Source organism: Onychomys torridus, chromosome 16, assembly GCF_903995425.1.
Source record: "Onychomys torridus chromosome 16, mOncTor1.1, whole genome shotgun sequence".
Lineage (NCBI taxonomy): Eukaryota > Metazoa > Chordata > Mammalia > Rodentia > Cricetidae > Onychomys > Onychomys torridus.
The window spans coordinates 1,228,631-1,248,213 of NC_050458.1; the positions used below are offsets into that span (position 1 = coordinate 1,228,631).

Consider the following 19,583-nt stretch of genomic DNA (forward strand, 5'->3'; position numbering starts at 1 on the left):
AGCACTTGAGACCCAGCAGTGAACGAAGATCCCTGACAGCTTAGGAATGCAGAAAGTCCACAGATAATTGATAAAGGAACTATTAAGAAATTATATTGAGGAGAACAACTTACTAACACAGGATAAGGCAAATCTGTCACAGAGTCCTAGAAGGCTGAGAACCAATCCTATGTTGTTTCACACCACCTGAGTCAGTCTCTACCTTCCAAGAACTCAAGAGAGAAGGGACCCTTGTATGTGCTCCTCGGGTCCTGAGCTAGCTAAGAGGCCATGCCCTTGGGGGCTGGTACTCCAAGGTCATAGGTGGGAAAAATATCTATTGCAGCTTAGTACAGCTTAGTATCAAACTCAGAGAGAAAAATCATGACATGAACTGAGATCAAGTCTATGAAGTAAGGAAGAGCTATGAGAAGGAAAATGGAGTAAGCAGTAGAAGGGTCATTTGCTTGGGACATCAGATAAATCCTCTTGCAGGAAGAACATCAGGAAAGCTGACAGGAGCTTGGTGTCCCTCTGTGTGCTAGCTGGATGATATATGTATCCAGAGCTAGAGGTGCCACCAACAATAAGACAGGTTCCCACAATGTGTCCTGTTGATACCCCAGCAATCCTACACCGTCACTTCTGGAGGACAATCTGCCCTATGATCATAAAATCTTAAACAGAATGTCCCTGGAATTTAAAGGCATCCTCTTGCACCTGATCCTCTCATATAGGGGTGCTGATTTTTTCCAAGTATCTGCTGCTCCATTACTAGCAGAGAAGCACTGAGATTTAATGATCTTATTTCCCCAGAATCCTAGAACAAGGGCCATTTAGTGCTAAGGTCTGAGGTTCCCCCAAGTTCCATCTGCTCACTCTGCTCCATCCCGCAGATTTAATCTCCTATCTGGCTTGCTTTCCGTGACTCTTTGTTCTAACCTAACTTTTTTAGAGTTGTCTATACTCAAGCCCCATTAGGAACCTCAGAGGACATGCACATGCCTACATATAAAAGGAGGTGCATCCTTGGGAGTTGATTTTTGTGGAAGCTGCTCTACTTCTCCTTGTTTCCAATTACAGATTTATGTGCCACCATCATCACAAAAGCCCACCACACATAGTGCATTTCCAACATTTTCCATTTGCTTTCCTGCTCTGTTTCATTTTCCGGCTTGATTTCTAATATGCTGTGAGAGCAATTTGGTGTCTAAGTTTTTTGCCTGAGGCTTTTTGCAGGTCATAGCTTCCTTAACCACCCCTATCCCAGCCTTTAATTCATTTGTTCATACTTCTCCTTCATTCAAAATTATTCACAGTCTCTATTCCTGGGCATTTTCAGCATTCATGTTCTAGTCACAGGTCATGTTCAGCATTCACAGTTCTATTTCTGTGAAGAGACACCATAGCCAAGGCAACTCTTACAAGAGAAAGCATTTAATTGGTGCTTGCTTAAAGTTTGAGAGGTTTAGTCCATTATCTTGGCAAGGAGCACTCAGGCAGGCATAGTGCTGGAGAAGTACTTGAGAGCTACATCCTGATCCATAGCCAGAGAGAGAGAGGAGTGGGGGGGGGGACTAGACCTGGCATGTGCATTTGAAACCTCAAAGCTCTCCGGTGATACACTTCTTCCAACAAGTCCACGCTTCCTTCTAACTCTTTCAAATGGTGCCCCTCCCTGGTGACTAAGCATTCAAATACATGAGCCTGTGGGGGTCATTCTTATTTAAACCACCACACCTGTTGACTCATTTCTACTTAGTGAATACCTACTATGTGTAAGTATCTGAGCTATGGGAATGGAAGAATGTTTTTACTAATTATTTTCTATAACCAAAGTCTCTGGTAGGAGCTGACAAATCAATAGATGAGTACAATAAATTGAATTGTGGCAAAAACATTGAGGAAGTTTTAAAAAGGAGAAATAATCCAAACTTGAAAGATTAAAAATAGCAGCACAGAACAAGTACACTTGAGCCATATAGGAAATTATTTTCTTGTTCAGTAACAACTTACACAAAAGAGTGTCCAGAGGGCCAGAGTAAGGACAGGACGATGATTGGTGAAGTCCAATGAAAGCTAAGGCCAAAATGTGGTCCAGTTAAGCAACTGAAATGAAGTGAGTATAAATGATTTTAAAGCATGAAATAAAAATACATAAGTCTGTAAAGGAGCAAATCTTACAGACAAGAAGGAAAGCATGCCCTCACTGGCACATTGCATATGATTATCATTCCAACTTTCTGGAAATTGACTAAAGAGAAGTACCAGTATTTGGTACTACCTGTTTAGGAGGAACATTTACCCATGAAGGGATAAGGAACTTTTTATACTAGACTGAAAACTCAAAAACCTATAAGAAATGAAAAGATCAGGAAACCACTGTTTTGGAAACCACAGGAATATCGCACCAGAGTTAACGCTACAAATGGCTGCTGGCACCCTGGAATTGGAAGTTTTAATGAAGAGGCTGAGTGCCATTCCAGGGACTACTTGCTGAGACAAAGGGAAAATGTTTTTGCAAGGGAGAGAGCTGGAGGCACCATTCTATCCTCGACAATGTAAACTAACAGCACAGCAAAAGGCTCCCCAGGCATTTAGTATGGTGCAGCAGGTTACATACAGCCTAGGGTAGCACTCTTGGCAAAAATGTTCCTGGAATTTCCAGTTTCTCTTGGCAAAAGTGTTTCCTGGAATTTCCAGTTTATAAGGAATGCAAGAGATCAAGGACAAGGTTAAGTAACTCCCAAACAAACAACCAATATGATAAGTCAAAAGTATAGACCCTCCTACAAACATTTGCCCATCCTTCTTCAGAAAACCACTGTCAGAAAGGGGAAACACATAAAACAGTGGGGTAACTGCTTGGTGTTCAAAAAAGACCAGAGAACTGTAACAACAAAATGCAATGCTACAAAATGATTATGACCTTATTGTAAAATGATCTTGGAAATGAAGAAATTTAAACACACACTGGACACTAGCTAGATTTGGGACTCTAATTTATCACAGTCTGATAATTATCTGAGACTACATAGCAAAGTATTCTTATTTTTCCCTGATATGCATGCTAAGTACTTAGGGGTAAAGCATCAATCAGTTAATTTCCAAGTGATTTGCAAAATACATATATTTATGTAAAAATAAATATGACAGAAGTTTGAGATCACTGAATGTAAGTGAAACATATTTGGGAATATATGTACTTTAGTATATTTGGATTTTTAACTTAAAATGTTTGAAATGAAAAAAATCAATGTCACATAATGAAGGGCTTATCATGAGCACATGAGGAGTCTTATTGGCAAAGGACTTCAATAATTAACTGGCATGATCAAGTTCACATTCCAATAGTTCTAGATGTACTTATTAGACTGACTCAACCAGCATTTACTGATCACTAATATCAAACAAACCCTAAACTAGATGCAGTAGGAGATACAAACTGAAATGATGCAACCTGGCTACAGATAAGCTGCAAAACATGTAGCCCAGGTTAGACCCTTCTTGTCTAGCATAACTAGGAGCACTAGGAGGAAGGTGGTGTGCAGTACCTGCAGGTGTAAGCTGACTCTCCATGTCAGCAAAGACTTCTCAGAAGGAAAAGACCAACAGGTGACTTAAAATTACCTCTCAGCTTTGGCTTCCTGATCCCCCTATTTCTTCATGTCAAAAATTCTATTCCCATGGAAGATGCTGCAGAGTTTAGACTTCCTTGAAGTGGTTTATGCATATAGCCAGCTTAATAAGGTTCTAGTACAAAGGACTTTATTTAGGTCTCCTGAATTTCTCTAAGGGCTTTGTGGTAGTTTGAGGATAGTTATGTCCCCATAGACTCATGTGTTTGAATGCTTGGCCCATAGGGAGTAGCACTATTAGAAAGGATAGCCTTGTTAGAGGAAGTGCATCACTGTGGTACAGGCTTTGAGGTTTTATATGTTCAAGCTACACCCAGCATGGCACATAGTCTCCTTCTGCTGTTTGAGGATCAAGATGTAGAACTCTCAGCTCCTTTTCCAGCACCACAACTGCCTCCATGCTTCTTGACATAATGATAATGGACTAAACCTGTGAACTGTAAACCAGCCCCAATTAAATGTTTTCCTTTATAAGAGTTGCCATGGTCATGGTGTCTCTTTACAACAATAAAACCCTAAGAAGCTACTTGCAAGAGCTTTCTTACCCGATTTAAAAACAACAACAACAACAAATGTAAAGAAGCCTCTCCCACTGCTCCCTCTTTCTTGCTCATGAGTATAGCTGGTGAGGGCCACTACAACTAGGTCAGGAGGGAGAAGGCCAAGAAAAGGCAGAAATGTAGACCAGAGCCTGAATATCACATAGTTACTGACATGAACCTTTAACCCAGACCACTAGATTTCTTGTTATGCAAACAAATAGTTCTCTTACTCAAAGTTATTCCTGTCCAGGTTTTAAAAGCCAAAACTTTCACTCACCTCTACCTGGAAGGACACTGTAGGACAACACATTTAAAGAAGTCTTACCTACTTCCCCTAGTCATCAGTCCTTCTAACTGAGCTCTAATGGTGTGAACACTAATGTTTGGATGATAGAATGGTTCACACTGATTAGCTAATATGCTATGAACAATATTAAATGTAGGCTCTGTGCCCAGGAGTATCTATATTCAGAGAGCCAGACACCTGCACTAGGCTACTCCATCCAAGGGCATATGGATAGAGTCTGGCATCAGAAGACTGAAATCTGGCCTCTCATAATTACTGTCTTTGTAATTTGGGTCACAAGGCTTTATGAACTTTTAATGAGATAGTTATTATAGTGGAGACAATGTAAATGGATATTCTTTGTAAGCTATGAGCTGTCACCCAGACAGAGGGAAGAGATGGACAATCTGAAGTAGAGAAGCAGAGCTAACACAAGACTGGAGTCAAGATAAATGGGAATCTGTAGAAATGAGTATGAGCCTGAATAGTGAGATGTATTTGGAGAAGATTCCAAAAACAGAAATGAACATGCTGAAGGCAAATAAAGAAAAACCATGGGCAGATAGTGGGGGCTCTGTCTTTCCTGCTTCCTGGACACTTGAGGGAACTTGTATCTGGAACAGTAGCTCTCCAAGGCTGAGGGTACCATGAGGGTAAGAGTGCAGAAGAGTTTTCCTAAATGTTCAGAGACCAGATTAGTTGACCAAAGCATTCCCAAGACTGATTTTTAAATGTCACCTTATGTCAATGTGCCTCTTTTCACAGAATAGCCACCACAATAGAGAGGGACCCCAGGGGCTAAAAGTAGAGTTAAGATTTTGTAGGGCTTTTTGTTGCAAGGTCACTTATTTTTTCCTGCATAGCATAGCATAAACCTACTGCACACCAAAAATAATGAGTTAAGAAATCAGAAGGGAAGCCAAGAGTGGTGGGTCACACCTGTAACCCAGCGCTCAGAAAGTTAACACAGGAGGGTCACCTTGAGTTAAAGGCTAGCCTAGACCAGGCAAGAGAATATGACTGTCTCAAAAAAAGCATCCAATAGAGGAGGAAAATAAGAGAGAGATAAAGATCAAACAAAAGAGATATTTTGTAATAAAATTTGAAGGTGAAAGGGGTCTAGGGATACTTAGTATGACTAGAATGACCACAAGGCCTGGTAAAAGCTAAGATCTGGAGCCAGAAGAATTGGAGTCGTATTTGTCTAAAACTGTATCTCTGAGGTCTGTATACAGGCAGCAGTGAATGAATGAGCCCATGAGGAAGTGGTGGATTTCAAACCAAATGGGTGGTTCAAGGCGGGGAGAGAGAGAGAGACATGCTATGATCTGAAAACAGTGGAAACTTCATGACAATGTTGAAGTGGCAGTCTAGCAGGGGGTCATGGAACTAGATAACCTTGGGAAGGAATTAATATAGTTCCCGGATTAGTTCTTTTTTTTTTTTTTTTTTTTTTCAATGTTAGAGCTTTATTAGAAAGAAGCCAGGCCTGGAGAGATAGGAAGAGAGAGAGAGGTGTAGAGAGGAAGCACAGAAAGAAGAGTGCAGAGAGTGCCCTAATAGGTTCTTACAATAGTTGTGATATGCATGATTCCTGACTCGCCCTAGTATCCTGTTTTATCATACGATTTCTCCCTCTCATAATGTCTCCTTCCATGATGTCAGCTGCCATAATGAGAAGCAGAAAGCAGAGGCTGCACCAAAGCCAGGATCATGATGGTTGGAATGTCAACCTCCAAATATAAGCAGCAAACCTTTTAAGAGGGTATCCAGCTTCAAGTATTCTACTATAGTAACATAGTAACAGAAAATTGATAGTGTTTTAAATGGGCCAGCTGGGAAATACAGGCTCTGTTGTAAGTAGTTTGTTGCAACTTTGTGGGTTTGGTTGCAGGTTTTGGCACCAAAATGTGAGTTTTACAACTCTGAGGAAAGGTATCCTGATTACCTGGGGAGTCAGGCAATACCCTGAGCTGCTTAAGACAACACTGACTGCTGGAGCTGCAAAGAGACAGCTCAACCCTGGAATGGAAGTTTTTCTGACTGCTCAGGAGAGTCAGGCCTAGAACTGCTTCAGCAGGGAAGGCTATCCTGACTGTTCTGGGAACGTCAAGCCTGGAGTTGCCGGGACAGCACTGCAGGGAAAGGTATCCTGACTGTTCAGAAGAGTCAGGCTATACCTGGTGTGATGGGTGATGGTCTACCCACAGGATACAGCAATCTTGCTCCTCTCCTGGAGAGCTGTTACAGCTGCGCTTTGCGTCTAGCAGAGCTCTGCGTCTCTGGCCTAAGTTGCTTCTTTTGCTTCGCTCTGCAAAAGGGGAAAGCCTTGCAGAAATGTAGCAATTTCCTCTGGCTCCAGAGAAGAGTGTTACTTTTCAGCTCTCTCTTGTTCTGTCCACTGAGTGATGTCTCAGCAGGGATATTCTGTTCAGCTCCTCCTTGCTCTGTCCACTGAGGGACATCTCAGCAAGGATCTTCTCTATCCCAGTGAATGAAGATCCTCACACCCAAAACTCTTTTTCGAAAGAGATTTATTTGAGAAGGAGTCCAGGAGAGTAGCTGCCTCTACCAGGGTGAAGAAAACAGCTCACAACTGACCAGCTCACAACTGACTAGGCAGGGTGGTTTATATAGGATGTCTTGGGGCAGAGTCAACCAGAAGTTGACTTGGGGCCCAGGGTTCTACTGTCCTGATCTGTGATCTGAGCCAAACTGTTTTATTCACTGGCCTTACTTAGCTTTTTGACACTAATTCCAAGGCCAGGGAACATTTCTTTCACTGACTCTGATTCTAGGGACCAGCAGTGTTTCTTTGGCACTAGTTTCAGAGTCAAGGCATGTTTTCTTGGTTCTGGGTTTGGGGACAAAGTGTTCATTTCTCTGGTTCAGGCCCCAAACCTAGGCTGTATTTCCTTCCCTGGTCCTGGGCCCCAAGGCCAGGGTTCTACTGTCCTGACTGGTTGGTTTCACAAGTCAGTTGGCCAGGGGCAGAGATGACTCTGACTTGAGCCGAACTGTGTTTCTTTCACTGGCCTTATCTGAGCCATCTTCCCCTAGTTCTGGGCTCCAGGGTCAGGGTGGGTTCCTTTATCCAGCCCCTTTTCCCTACATCTGTAGGAACACAAGCTTAATTAGCTGGAACCCAAGTGTAATGATAGGAGGACGCTGCATAATTCCTAACCAGAGGCTCCTGCCTGAAAAAACAAGTAGATATCAATGGCATTCTACATTCTACACATCAGCCAGTAAAAAACTTGGGGATACTTACACATCTATGTTGATTGCTGCTCTGTTCACAACAGCACGAAGGGAACCGGTCTGGATGCACATCAACAGATGAATGGATAATGAAAATTTGGTACATATACACAGTGGAAGTTTTATTCAATTAAGGAAAATTGAAATTTCAAGGAAAAAAAAGATGGATCTGAAAAGTATATTATGCAAGGTAACCCAGAATCATAAAAACAAAACCTACCATGTTCTTTTTTATCTGTGGATCATAACTTGTATACGTGTGTGTAGTGATGGGTGAAAATGAGTAAAGCCTAAAAATCTAGATAGGAGACCATGAGTGAATAAAAAGAATTGCCAAAGGAGAGCAAAAGAATAGACGTGGCATTAAAAGAAAAAGAGACTTACCAGAAGGGTTAGGGAGACAGGTGGGAATGGTGAGGCCAGAGGAGAATCTACTAAAACACACTTTGTTCAAAATGCTATAATGACATCTAATACCTTGTATACTAATTTTTAAAAATTTAAAGAAAAACTCTGGGTTAAAAAAAATTAAGGCTGGTGAGACGGCTCAGAGGGCAAGGACACCTGCCACCAAGCCTGACAACCTAAGTTCAATCCCTAAGACACCCATGGTGGAAGGAGAGAACTGATTTTGACAAGTTGTCTTCTGACCTCCTCACCTATTATAGTATACTCATACCCACACATACACAAGTTTAGGAAATCTCATAAAGATCCTCATTCCCCACTCTTTGGAGACATGCCTACATGAGGTCTTTGTAGTCCTAAATAAACTCTGGAGAGCCAGAGTTGCTGTCCCTAACCTACATACAGCCTGAACAACTTCCTACCCATGCATCAGCTCCTCGTTTCACAGGGTCTCTGAGCATCATGTCAGCTTGTTATCCTTATAGTAGAAAATATTTTTGCACCGAAGTTTGTCTCTATAAATAGGTAAAAGTAGGTGAGAATGTATTCTGGCAATTGACTTACTATTAGGAACTGTAAGAATTTGGTGTGGATTCTTGAACCAGACTACCCAAACTTAATGCTGGGATCTGACCCAAACAATTTTTTAGCTTCTTTTTATTCCAATTATTTCTCACGTATCTTCTAAGACTATGAAAAGACAGAAGTTAATCTCCAAAATGTTACTGTAAAAGTACCTTGAACATGATAAGTCTTAGAGACAATGCAAAGCATGTACATTGTCCAACAGAAGAGCTAACTCTGAGCACCTCAAGCTGTATTTAAAGACTAGGTTTTTAAATGGGAAGTGTAAGTTAAGGCCCCTGGGGTGGATCCCAGTTATGAATGGCTTGCTTCTTAGGAGGAAGAGGTCACAAGACACACACCAAGAATAGACCATGTAAATACACAAATCTGTCTGTAATCAAGGAGAGATGCCCTCAGAAGGAACTTCACCATGGCAACCCCTTGATCCTAGACTTCCAGCCTTCAAAACTGAGGAATTAATTTTTGTAGTTTTGTAGCCTAGTCTGTGGTACTTCATGCAGGAAGAAAACTAATGTAGACGTACATATGAAACAATCAACACATTTAATGTATTTACCCCACTAGCCTCAGGACATCTGGATGTAAGCCAAAAATAAGTGTTTATCCAACACTGGGACACCTACTATGCCCCCGACACTGCATATTATTTATTTAGCATCTTCACCTTTGTATACAAGCCTAACTTTTTGTCACAATTTCATTTGCTGTATGGGGGATGAGCAGGCTGTGGCATGCTTGGAAAAGTCGCTTTGAAGGAGTTGGTTCCTCCTTCACCTACATCATGGCTCAAACTCAGTCTTAGGCATAGCCAGAACCTTTCCCTAGTGAGCATCACGCCAGCCCCTACGCGCTTTCCTTGTCCATTAGAACCACATTTTTTCTAATCATTTTCTGTGGTATTTGGTCATCACAGAAGATGGCTTCTCCTGATGGAAATATTCATTTCTCTGGGTGTGGAATGAACAGAGCCTACTTTCAAGATGCATGTTGAGTTACCTAAAAAGCTTTTGGAGTCACTTGTGGCTGGGTGAATCTCCTTCCTCATTCTGACTTAGTTGATCATTGTGTGAAGCTAGGGCAGGTTGTTTTTGTTTTTGTTTTTGTTTTTGTTTTTTTTAAAACTTCCCAGTTAATTCTAACATGCAACCAGGGTTGAACACCATTACTCAAGTTTTAAGGGCCTTTTTAAAAAACATTTTTTCCCATCTTTTTTTATTAGTTCTTTAAATGGCATCTAAGGTCACCTCAGTTATAACTCAAAGTGTAGTCTGCATGTCACCAACAATTTATCACCTGGAAGCTTGTTACAGAGTCCTGGCTCTGCCTGACTACTAAATCAAAATCTACTTAGCAGGATTCTCCACATAATTCAAATTCACTACAAGATGCTAGAAACACTGAATTCCCATGAGAAGTAGCTAGAAAACTCATTATAAACAAGACGAGTTGGCTTCCTCCAGAGCCACACAAAATGCCAGTCTCTGGGAAGGGCCTGAGAAGCAGGATTTTATGTGTTCTTGTGTCAGGAGGCCTGAGGCCTGGGACCCACTAATCTAGGCCAGTGTATACCACTCCTCACTTGTGCTCAGCTTCTGTCATTAGACCCTCCAGTTATAATTCTGCAATGTAAAACAAAACAGTAACACAAGAATTTTTATTATTATTTTTCCACCAAACATGCACACTTGCAAGTATTTATGCTGCTTAGTAACAGGGAAATAATCGCATTATTACCAGGGTATGAAATATCAGCTACAACAAGTGAAAGATTATGTTGGAGAGATTATTTTCACAGAATACAGCAACCCTAACAGTCCATAAAAGTCTCTATGTTACACAGGAGAAAAGACTGATATTGTGAAGGATCTTACATCAGGATCTTAGACAGATTTACAGCAGAATGGCCTCTTCTTTTGTGGATGTGGGGGAGAGTAGAATATCCTCATCATTACTCCTTGAGTTTCACAATTATGAAGACTCATTTATAAGGCCCACTTCTGGGAAATCATTAATTTACACAAAATGATACACAGAAGTCAGCTTGCTGTGATCATAAGAGTGCACCCCGCAACTATCAACACCAGAGCCCCAATCTCCCAAAGTACATCTGACTGCATCAGCAACAGTACCTTGGACTTTCGATGAACAATGTAGGAGGAAGAGGAGCTACAGATGAAATTCCGTTGCTTGTGGCTGATGATGAATGCTTCGAGGTAGAAGGCATACAGGGTCCAAGAACCATCTCTTCCACTCCTGTTTGTGTAAATTTACATAATAAAGAGCAAATAGTATTTTAAAGCAAATTTGTACAGCTCTATTTCCCTCATTAGGCAAAACTACAAAAAGTTGTAAGATTTTACTTTGAGGCCAGATACACAGCATATAGCACAGTCTTCCACACACACAAAGCTGCACCTAGAAGAGAAAACATCCAACACAGTAACATTGCTTTTGGTTTGTTTCTATGATTAACCCCCCCCCACCCAAAAAAGAAAAAAATTCCACTAATGATGATAAAGACTGTCCAGAACTCTGGATCCATCCTTGCCCAGGTATGTTTACCAACAACCCCTTTAATTCTCCCTTCCCACCCCTGAGTAAGGTCTCTCCTGTCACCTTCATCACTGAGAGATAGGATCACACTCTGCAGCTTCACAAGCCATTTCTGTCAAGTTTTTACTGATCCACTCAATACCAGGCTCATACCTATTCTATGTTCTCTTGCCGTGATTCCCCTGCCTATCATCCCCTTACCACTGAGTCAAGGATCCCCTCACAGAGGTGAGGATGAAGTCTTTCACAGCAGAATGTGGGTCTAGGGGAAAGACTGGGTTAGAGAGTTCTTCTTTCCACAGAAGGCAAGTCAGGACACAGGCAAGCCTGAGCAGAGAGGGCCCATCTCAGCCGGCACACTCACTAGAAATATCTAGAACAGGCCCTGCCTGTGCCTGTCCCTAAGAACACCTTGGGATTCCCCCATAGTGAGCATATTTGGGCTAAGAAGCAAGGAAAGCTGAGGGTTGAGGATCCCAGTTGCACAGGCTACCAACAGAGACAAAAGGAAGCCCCTGGGTCTTTAAAAGAACACACAGAAGACAAAACTAGAGTCCACAACACTGCTGCCTTAGGGGCATCCTAGCAGATGCATACAACTTTAGAACTACAGAATGAGTCCAGGATTCAGGGCCCAGGTCTAACCATAGACCCTCTTGAGGCCTTCTGGTTTTTCTTTTCCCTATCTCAGCCTACTACATGAGTGTGCATAGGAAGCTACCTTCCTAGCTGTATATAGAAAAGCCTGGATGATGAATTTCTTTGTCTGAGCTGATGCTATTTTAAAGGTGGGAGGCAGGGGGTAGGGGTCGGAGAGAAGGAAGAGAGTAGGAAGAACAGAGGGTAGGTCAATAGCGAAGTAGACTAAGTTGCATGGAGGGGTGAAGTAAACACAGGCATACAAATGAAAAGTCTGTCTTCCTCCTCAGTATCCCACTGAAGTACTCCTGTCCCATCTTAGCAAGGAACAAGGACAGTTGACACAGATACCTAGTTGATAAGGCTGTGGCCCTGCTGCCCTCCTCAGGACTCACAATGTGAGAGCAACAAGCATATGTTCACAAATACCAGGCTGCCCACCAGGAGGGTTCCTAAAGTCTGTGGAGGGTAGGTTTGTAGCTCATGCACTGTGAGGGTGCCTAGGTCCATGGGCAGGTTCTTCAGGTCTTGGATGAACAAGTCAATTGGAGCCAACAGCAACCTAGCCAACAGTCAACAGACTGACTCCAATCAGGCATGGCCAGCCTTGGATGAAGGTTCACTAGTAGACTGGCCCAGAGGCAAGAAGAGATGTGAAGAACACAGAATTTACTCCTGTTTGCCCTTGACCTCATCCACACCCAGTAGTCTGCTGGACCCTAGGCTGAAGCTGGAAACAAAACAGGAAGAACCTTGGTTGTTGTCGCCAGACCCACAGAACAATAAAATCTGGCTGATGGCCAATGCCATGTGCACTGGCTTTGTTTTGTGAAGGCAACCAGAAAACCTTGCCATTGATAACATGCATGGCTAAAATGAAGAGCAAGTCCAGCTGACTGGCCACAAAGTAACATAGCTTGAGTATCCATCTGGACGATGACTTGGAATGTCCACCAGAAAGACAGGTGGGAAGGGCCAGAGCTAATAACAGGGACTGGATAGTGTAAAGCTGCATACATCTTAGTGCTTAATATACAAGCATTGAGAGTGAGATCACACAGTATGTGTCACTTTTGTGACAAGCTGAAGTCATGGGGAAGCAAAGAACATGATCACAAATGCCACATTCTTGAAGATCAGTCCAAAGAGGCTGCCGTGTACATAAAATGGCATCAACAGAAGGCAGACAACCAAACCCACGTGTTCAGCCTAACAGGTCCATCAGAAGGTAGTGGGGAGATCCGTGCAGCATCAGTTGGATTGCTTCGCCCCAGGCTCAGCAGTCTCCACTGGCTGTTTAGCTGGGCCTGGCCTTTCTTCCTTGCCTTTCTCCCCATGGGCTTCTTCACTGACCAGGTAGTACTGTAGAGGATTGGGCCACAGGTCTTCGTTGATTATCTCAACAATCTTGTCAGACTCAATAGAGCCGTGATTTGAAAACCACCCAAAGAAGCTACCATTATTTTCTGGGTTTTCCTTGCTTAGGGACTGTAGATCATGACCCGGGAGCCACTGGATTGGAGCTGAGCGAGACACCACTTGACCGGAGGGACCACATCCATATTCCTTGACGAGCACCTTATTTTGGAAATAGGGGTTTGGGGCAAAGTAGAACTTGATTTTGTAGCCCAATCTAGCGAGGCCAAGCTCTTCCACCTCCAGCCTGTTCATGTAGGTCAATACCTCCTTATCTTTGGTATTCAGAAAAGATGACAGCTGGGGATGGTTCTGAAAGGCTTTCCCCCAGAAGCCGGGGATGCTCTGGATAAGGAGGTTCCTGCGCTCTAAATGGTGCAGGCGCAACTGGCCAAACTTGCGGGAGAGCCTGAGATAGGCCCTGTCGGCCTGTGCATTCATGGTCTCCAGTTTTAGCTGGACCGTCTCCAGGGTATCCATGCTGCTTATCATCGGGAAGGACCCTGCCCCAGCATGCTTCTCTGCCACCTTCCTTTCCTCCCCCACTGGGACAGAGACACACGGCCCCGCAGAGCCCATCTTTGGCTTCCCACTGACTGCGGCCTGAGGTCTCCTCCCCGCCGCGCTCCTAGTGTCTGGGGCCCTCCTCCCGGGGACTCGCCGATTTCCAACGCGGGTGCGATGTCGCAGCCTTGCCAAGGCTCCCACGGTTCCAACGAAGCCAGTGTCGGTGGCCAGGCGCTCGGCGAGGGATGTGGCTATCTCCAGGGCTGGGTCCGTGGCCGCCAGCCCGCGCTCATCGGCAGCCCGAGCCCGCAGCGCCAGGCCGCAGTCCAGCGGGACGCGGCAGGCCGCATCGTCCCCGAGCTCCGCTGGTTCCGAGCCTCCCGGAGCAGTGTCGGCCTGCACCTGCGCGGCCGCGGCATCCTCCCCGAGCTGCGGGTCCTGGGGCGACTTCGCGTCGCGCCAGGCCTCGTCCTCGGCGGCTCGGACTCGGGGTCTGGCCCGGCCTTTGCCCCGGCCTTTGGCGCGGGAAGACCTTCGACCCCTACTACGGCCGCTCATGGTGCGGGCGGACACCGCTTCAAAGCTCTGTCAGCCCGGGGTCTCTACCGAGCCGGCCTCTCCATGGCAACCGTGACGTCACCACGGCAGGACCCGCTGCTCCCAGTGATTGGCTCCGCTGCAGCGGCTGCGCACCAACCCACCCCTCACACGCCGCACCCCCTTAATCTTTTGCTGTTAGAAAGTCAGTTTCCACCTGCAGTTGACCTTGGTTGTCTTGCTGATTCATCTCCTACCATTGATCGCAAGCGTGTCCCCAGGGGCTCATAAGACACAGCCATTGCTCTTACAATGGCATCTTGAAGATAACCACCGCCAGTCACCATCATCAATTTTCTCCTCTTCCTCTTCAGTTATCTCATGTGACATCTCTCAGAATTAAATGTTCATCAACATTTCTGTCGCATCACATAATTCTACTGTGAGATTTGCCCCAGCAACTTAACTCTAGGGAATGTGTAGGCAGGTGCCATAATGCTGATCTAGAATGATTTAGAAAGAACACAAAGTAATAGCAGCTAGTATTGTATAATCATACACAAGGCACTTTGCTGAATACTTTTTTGCATTATCTCTGTTCATGAAGAAGGTATTATTATTATTCCCAGTTTCTTGATAAAACTGCAGCTGAGGGCTGACATTACAATTCAGTGGTAAGATACTTGTATAGAATGTGGGAAGTTCAGTCCTTAGTGAAGAGGAGGAAGAGGAGGAAGTGAGGAAGGGAAGGAGACTAAGAAACATTCTGGAGATTACACAGGTAAAGAGAGGAGGCTGTGGCTTATCTGACTGCATTACCTATGCTATCACAATCTGTTGGCCCTTTGCAAATGACTGTGCTGACTCCTAAGAAAGGCTGTTAACAGACCCCAGATTCTTCTGCCTGGGCCCAAGTTCTCCAGCTGCCTCAGACCTACCAAGAGTTGCACTGTGAATCCCAGTCCAGAGCCAGAAGTAAAGGTCTCAAGTCCAAGCTGCTGTCATTGGAATAGAACACATGTAAAATGAAAATATCGCTCTAGGAGTATAGAAGGATTTCCAGGTGAGATTCTGAGGCAGAGGGTTTCTAGGAGCAGTGAGGAGGCCCTAGGAACTTTTCACAGCCAGCAGAGAAGCAGCCAACCTGACTGGAATTTCTGGAGGAGCCCCAGATCCTATAGCCAGGTTACAGGACTATAAGTAGTGAGGGAATCCATGGCCAGCATGAATGTGTGAACAGAAACCTGAGTGGATCTTCCAGGTCCTAATGCAGTAAAGCCCTTGCAGCAGTAACAGAGAAGTGAGCCCACCGGCCTCTAAGGGTTCAACCTTCCTTGCTTTTATCATTCAGTGTCATTGTGGATCAGCAGTTGGGCAATATCCAGAAGCTTGCTCAAGGTGCAGAACTACTAGATCAGAAGCTAAATGTTAACAAGTTCTCAGGTGGCATTTATGCACATAAAAATTTAAGTGTAGATGATGTGGTAGGGGTACATTACTCTGACACAGACAGGCCCTAGTTTAAACCAACTCAATACAGGTGAGTTCTAACTTTCCCAAAGGGCAGGCAGATGCCTGCAAGGCTCCAGCTCCAACACAAGTCTCACCTCTGTCTGTCTGTCTGCTACCCTCTGCTATGACTCTGGTTTCACTCTGGTCTCCAGGCTCAAAACCTCTGTGCTGTCCTTCCTACTACTTAAAAATGCTCCTTACCCCACATGTGGTCTGGGCTCCTCTTCACTTAAATTTCTCACTCTCAATGCCATCATATTTGAAATTGTCAAATCTTCCTATTTCTGCTTGTTTGTTTGTTTTCCATAGCACCTATCAATGTCCTATACACTGCCCATAGTTTTGGGTATTTTATGTATAATCTTTAAAGTATATACATTTATTTATTTGGTGTGTGTGTGTGTGTGTGTGTGTGTGTGTGTGTAGCACAGTGAAGGTGTGGAAGTCAGAGGATAATCAGAGAGAGCAGGCTCTTTCCTTCCACACTGTTGAGTCTGGGCTTTCCTTCTTGTTTTGGCTGTTCTGTGTACTCTAGCTGGCCAGAGCTTCTGGGCGTCTCTCCTGTGTCTACCTCCCAACCTCCACAGGAGTACAGAGGTCACAGATGCAGCACAGGCCACTGCACTGTTTGATGTTGTTGTTTGTTTATTTGTGTTTATGTGCATTCCAGGGATTGAACTCAGCCGGTCAGGCTTGCAGAGCTGGATCAGTTCAGAGACCCATGGTTTATTATCTAATTATCTCCTCTCTACAATGTCATCTCCATGGACAGAGGGTGACAGCGGAAGGAGTCACACCATACAACAGGGCCCACATGGGCAGTTTATTGGGAGGAGGGGAAAGAAGGGGCAGAGAAGGGTGCAGAGGCCAGTCCCTGGGGATGAGAGCAAAGGAAGAGAAAGAGAAAGAGAGCCAGCAGGGCCTGCCTTTTATAAGAGAACACAACAAATGCACCCAAGGGGTGCTCGTAGTGGCTGCAGCTGAGGATATGTCCTGTCAGGACCCTAAGGGCAGCCAGTACAGATGCCTGAAAGCTAATAGAAGGGTCTTTGTTGTTCATTGTATCTCCAGTTTCTGCATGCAAATAGCACTTAGTCATTATTAGATTGGAAGAATCAATAAACTTTTTTAAAAAAAAGTTTATAACTGGTGTCTTAAATTCAAAATACTCCCCTATCTTCACAAAAGCGAAGCTATTGGCAAAAGCTATATTCTCAAGTCAACCTGTGGGAACGTATTAAACTCAACATTTGGCCAGAAATCTGTCTTTTGTTATGAAGTACCCTTCAGGGACAATGTGTAAGTGAAAATCTGGAGTGACAGATAAAAAACGTAAGTTGAGAGGATTTCTATTTGACTAATGGGTATTAATTAGTCCAGCGATCACCTTAAATCCTTGTTGAAGGCCTTTCCTAACCACTGCTTTTCCATCTTCTAGTCAGCTCAGACTACAGTAAGCAGTCCTGACCTGAATCTCATGGGGCACTGTCTCACTGTACGTTTTGTTCAGCGGTTAGACACACACTCTTTTTCCCAGTTCTATCACAGAATTACTTCTTAAACTGGATAATCATGGTCTGGAACTCTGTAAAACTCTATAAATAAAAAGTAAGCTGAAGCGGCCTGTATCCCTCTACCAATTGGGGCACTTCTCTGAACACTTGAGGCTTAAGGCATCTCTGTTGTCAAAAGTCTTAATCTAGCTATAGTATCTACATTATATAACTCACCAGAGGCTAAGCCACTGCAGGATTAACAGTGGCCAGGTCATTGCAAATACAGTTTAGTGTGCAATCTGCCTTGAACCTTGTCTTGTCCTGTCAAATAGATATGTATCGTGTAAGTAGAGACAAGTAAGAGACTAACACTCTTTACTGGAATATTCTTCTGGTTTGGATTGCCTAGTCCCTGTAGCTTTTGCATTTAAAAGGCTGCTTTATGGTGATGAACTGGTTTCTTCCTGGGTATTAATATCAAAGCTTATATGATTGAAGCTTAACTGTGTAAAGGGGACTGTGTATCATTTTAATTTTATCCCTTGGAGCACCTAGCATGGAGCCTTGCACATACTAGTAATTATGATGAAAGCTCACATTTACTTTACTTTAAACAATGCAACATCTCAACTCACTTACTCCCTATAGCCACCCTAAGGGGCAGAAGCAATTATTGCTCTCATTGGAAGATGAAGTTACTGCTACACAAAGTGTTTCAGCAGCTTCCCTAAGGTTACAAAGCCAGCAAGTGGTTTTCACAAAGTCATTTCAACTCCAGCATCATGCTCTTCCCTAGTGGCCCATGATGTCAAATTGTAGCTTGAAAGACTAATTGCTCCAGCACCCTAATTGCTCTTTTCCTCTCTAGTAAGTATTTTCAAAGTTATATATACATATATGCATACATATATATTTATTATGCATATGTTAACATCTACACAACATATACAGCAAGTAGGATTTGTCAAAGGGTGTCTTAACATACTTGACATTGCAGTACTCAACATGAATAAGTTTAGTTTCGACAGCCAGTGATGGGAATACAGCCCCTCAGTTTCTGCTCTGCTTGTCCTAAGCATTCTGTGACTATTATTAGATAAACATAAGCTTATCATGTACTCAAGGGATCTAAGTTGTTGTAACTTCTTCCTAATATGTAAGGACTTAGTCCATAATAATGTGAGCATGCGATTCTTTTTATTGTGGCATTTTATTCTTGACAAACTTAAAAATAAGTCAAGTTGTTACAGTTAGGCTTTGCTTTTGTTTGAAAGTCTGGTTCCTTCGTTTCTTTTAAGGTCAGTTTTCCTCAAATCATAGAAACTAATGGACTTGGAAAAGGACATCCCAGCCACCCAGTCTGTTCCCCAGTCAAGGGAACATTTCCCACAGTCTCTCTAACAGGGTCTCAGGATTCCAGACTTGACATTTTTAGCAATGGAACTTTTCTTTTCTTCCCCAAGGAAACACTTCAAGCCCCATTAGATGGCAGTGAGTACTGCATGCTGTGTGGAATTTTGCCAACTAACCTCCACCTTCAGCTTCTAGAAGGGCAAGGAAAAGAAAGCACTGTCAAGGGAATATTTTCAAAGCCAATGAAAGGAGAGAAAAACTTAACCTCTTATGGTAAATGTCTATACTATCTGAACTTAACATCTTGAAAAATATGCTTAACTTCTTCAGAGGCCCCAAAGCTACAATTCCACAGTAGACCACCTAAGTCATCTCAGTTCCATATAAGCAGCCATAGCATATTTTAAAGTATTTCCACATGTGTTTTTCCTTCTTGGAATTCCTTTTTATTCTGAAATACCAACACTACTTAAAAAAAAATCTCTAGGCTAGAAAAAGGAAAATACTTAAGAATCCAAAAAAAGATTTTTAAATTAAATTTGTCACTTTTAATTCCAAAATGCATCCTGAGAAGCAAAGGCATAATAGCATTGAAACATATAAATATACACACATACATAATAACATGTATATATACATATAAATATACATATATTTGTGTATGTATGTATATATATATGTGTGTGTGTGTGTGTGTGTGTGTGTGTGTGTGTGTGTGTGTGTGTGTGTTTATATGTTTCAATGCTATTATGCCAGAAATAACATATGTGTGTGGAGGGGGTGCTGCCTAGTTTTATGTCAACTAGATACAAGTTAGAGTCATTTGAAAAGAGGGAACTTCAGTTGAGAAAATGCTTCCATAAGATGC

At 43.3% G+C, this 19,583-nt stretch overlaps 1 protein-coding gene across 2 annotated transcripts; it reads right to left on the reverse strand.

The window, feature by feature from the left end:
* Positions 1-10,329: 10,329 nt before the first annotated feature.
* Tspyl5 (TSPY like 5) lies at positions 10,330-14,456 on the reverse strand. Of its 2 annotated transcripts, none has more exons than XM_036208760.1 (2): positions 12,290-14,456; positions 10,330-11,117 (listed from the first exon to the last, which is right to left on the reverse strand). In XM_036208760.1, exon 1 carries the CDS (start codon positions 14,373-14,375, stop codon positions 13,146-13,148), a length of 1,230 nt encoding a protein of 409 aa, XP_036064653.1. In that variant the 5' UTR covers positions 14,376-14,456; the 3' UTR covers positions 10,330-11,117; positions 12,290-13,145. The 2 variants fall into 2 exon arrangements, with proteins under 2 accessions (XP_036064653.1, XP_036064652.1); XM_036208759.1 differs by having other exon boundaries at positions 12,246-14,456.
* Between the last annotated feature and the right edge of the window lie 5,127 nt (positions 14,457-19,583).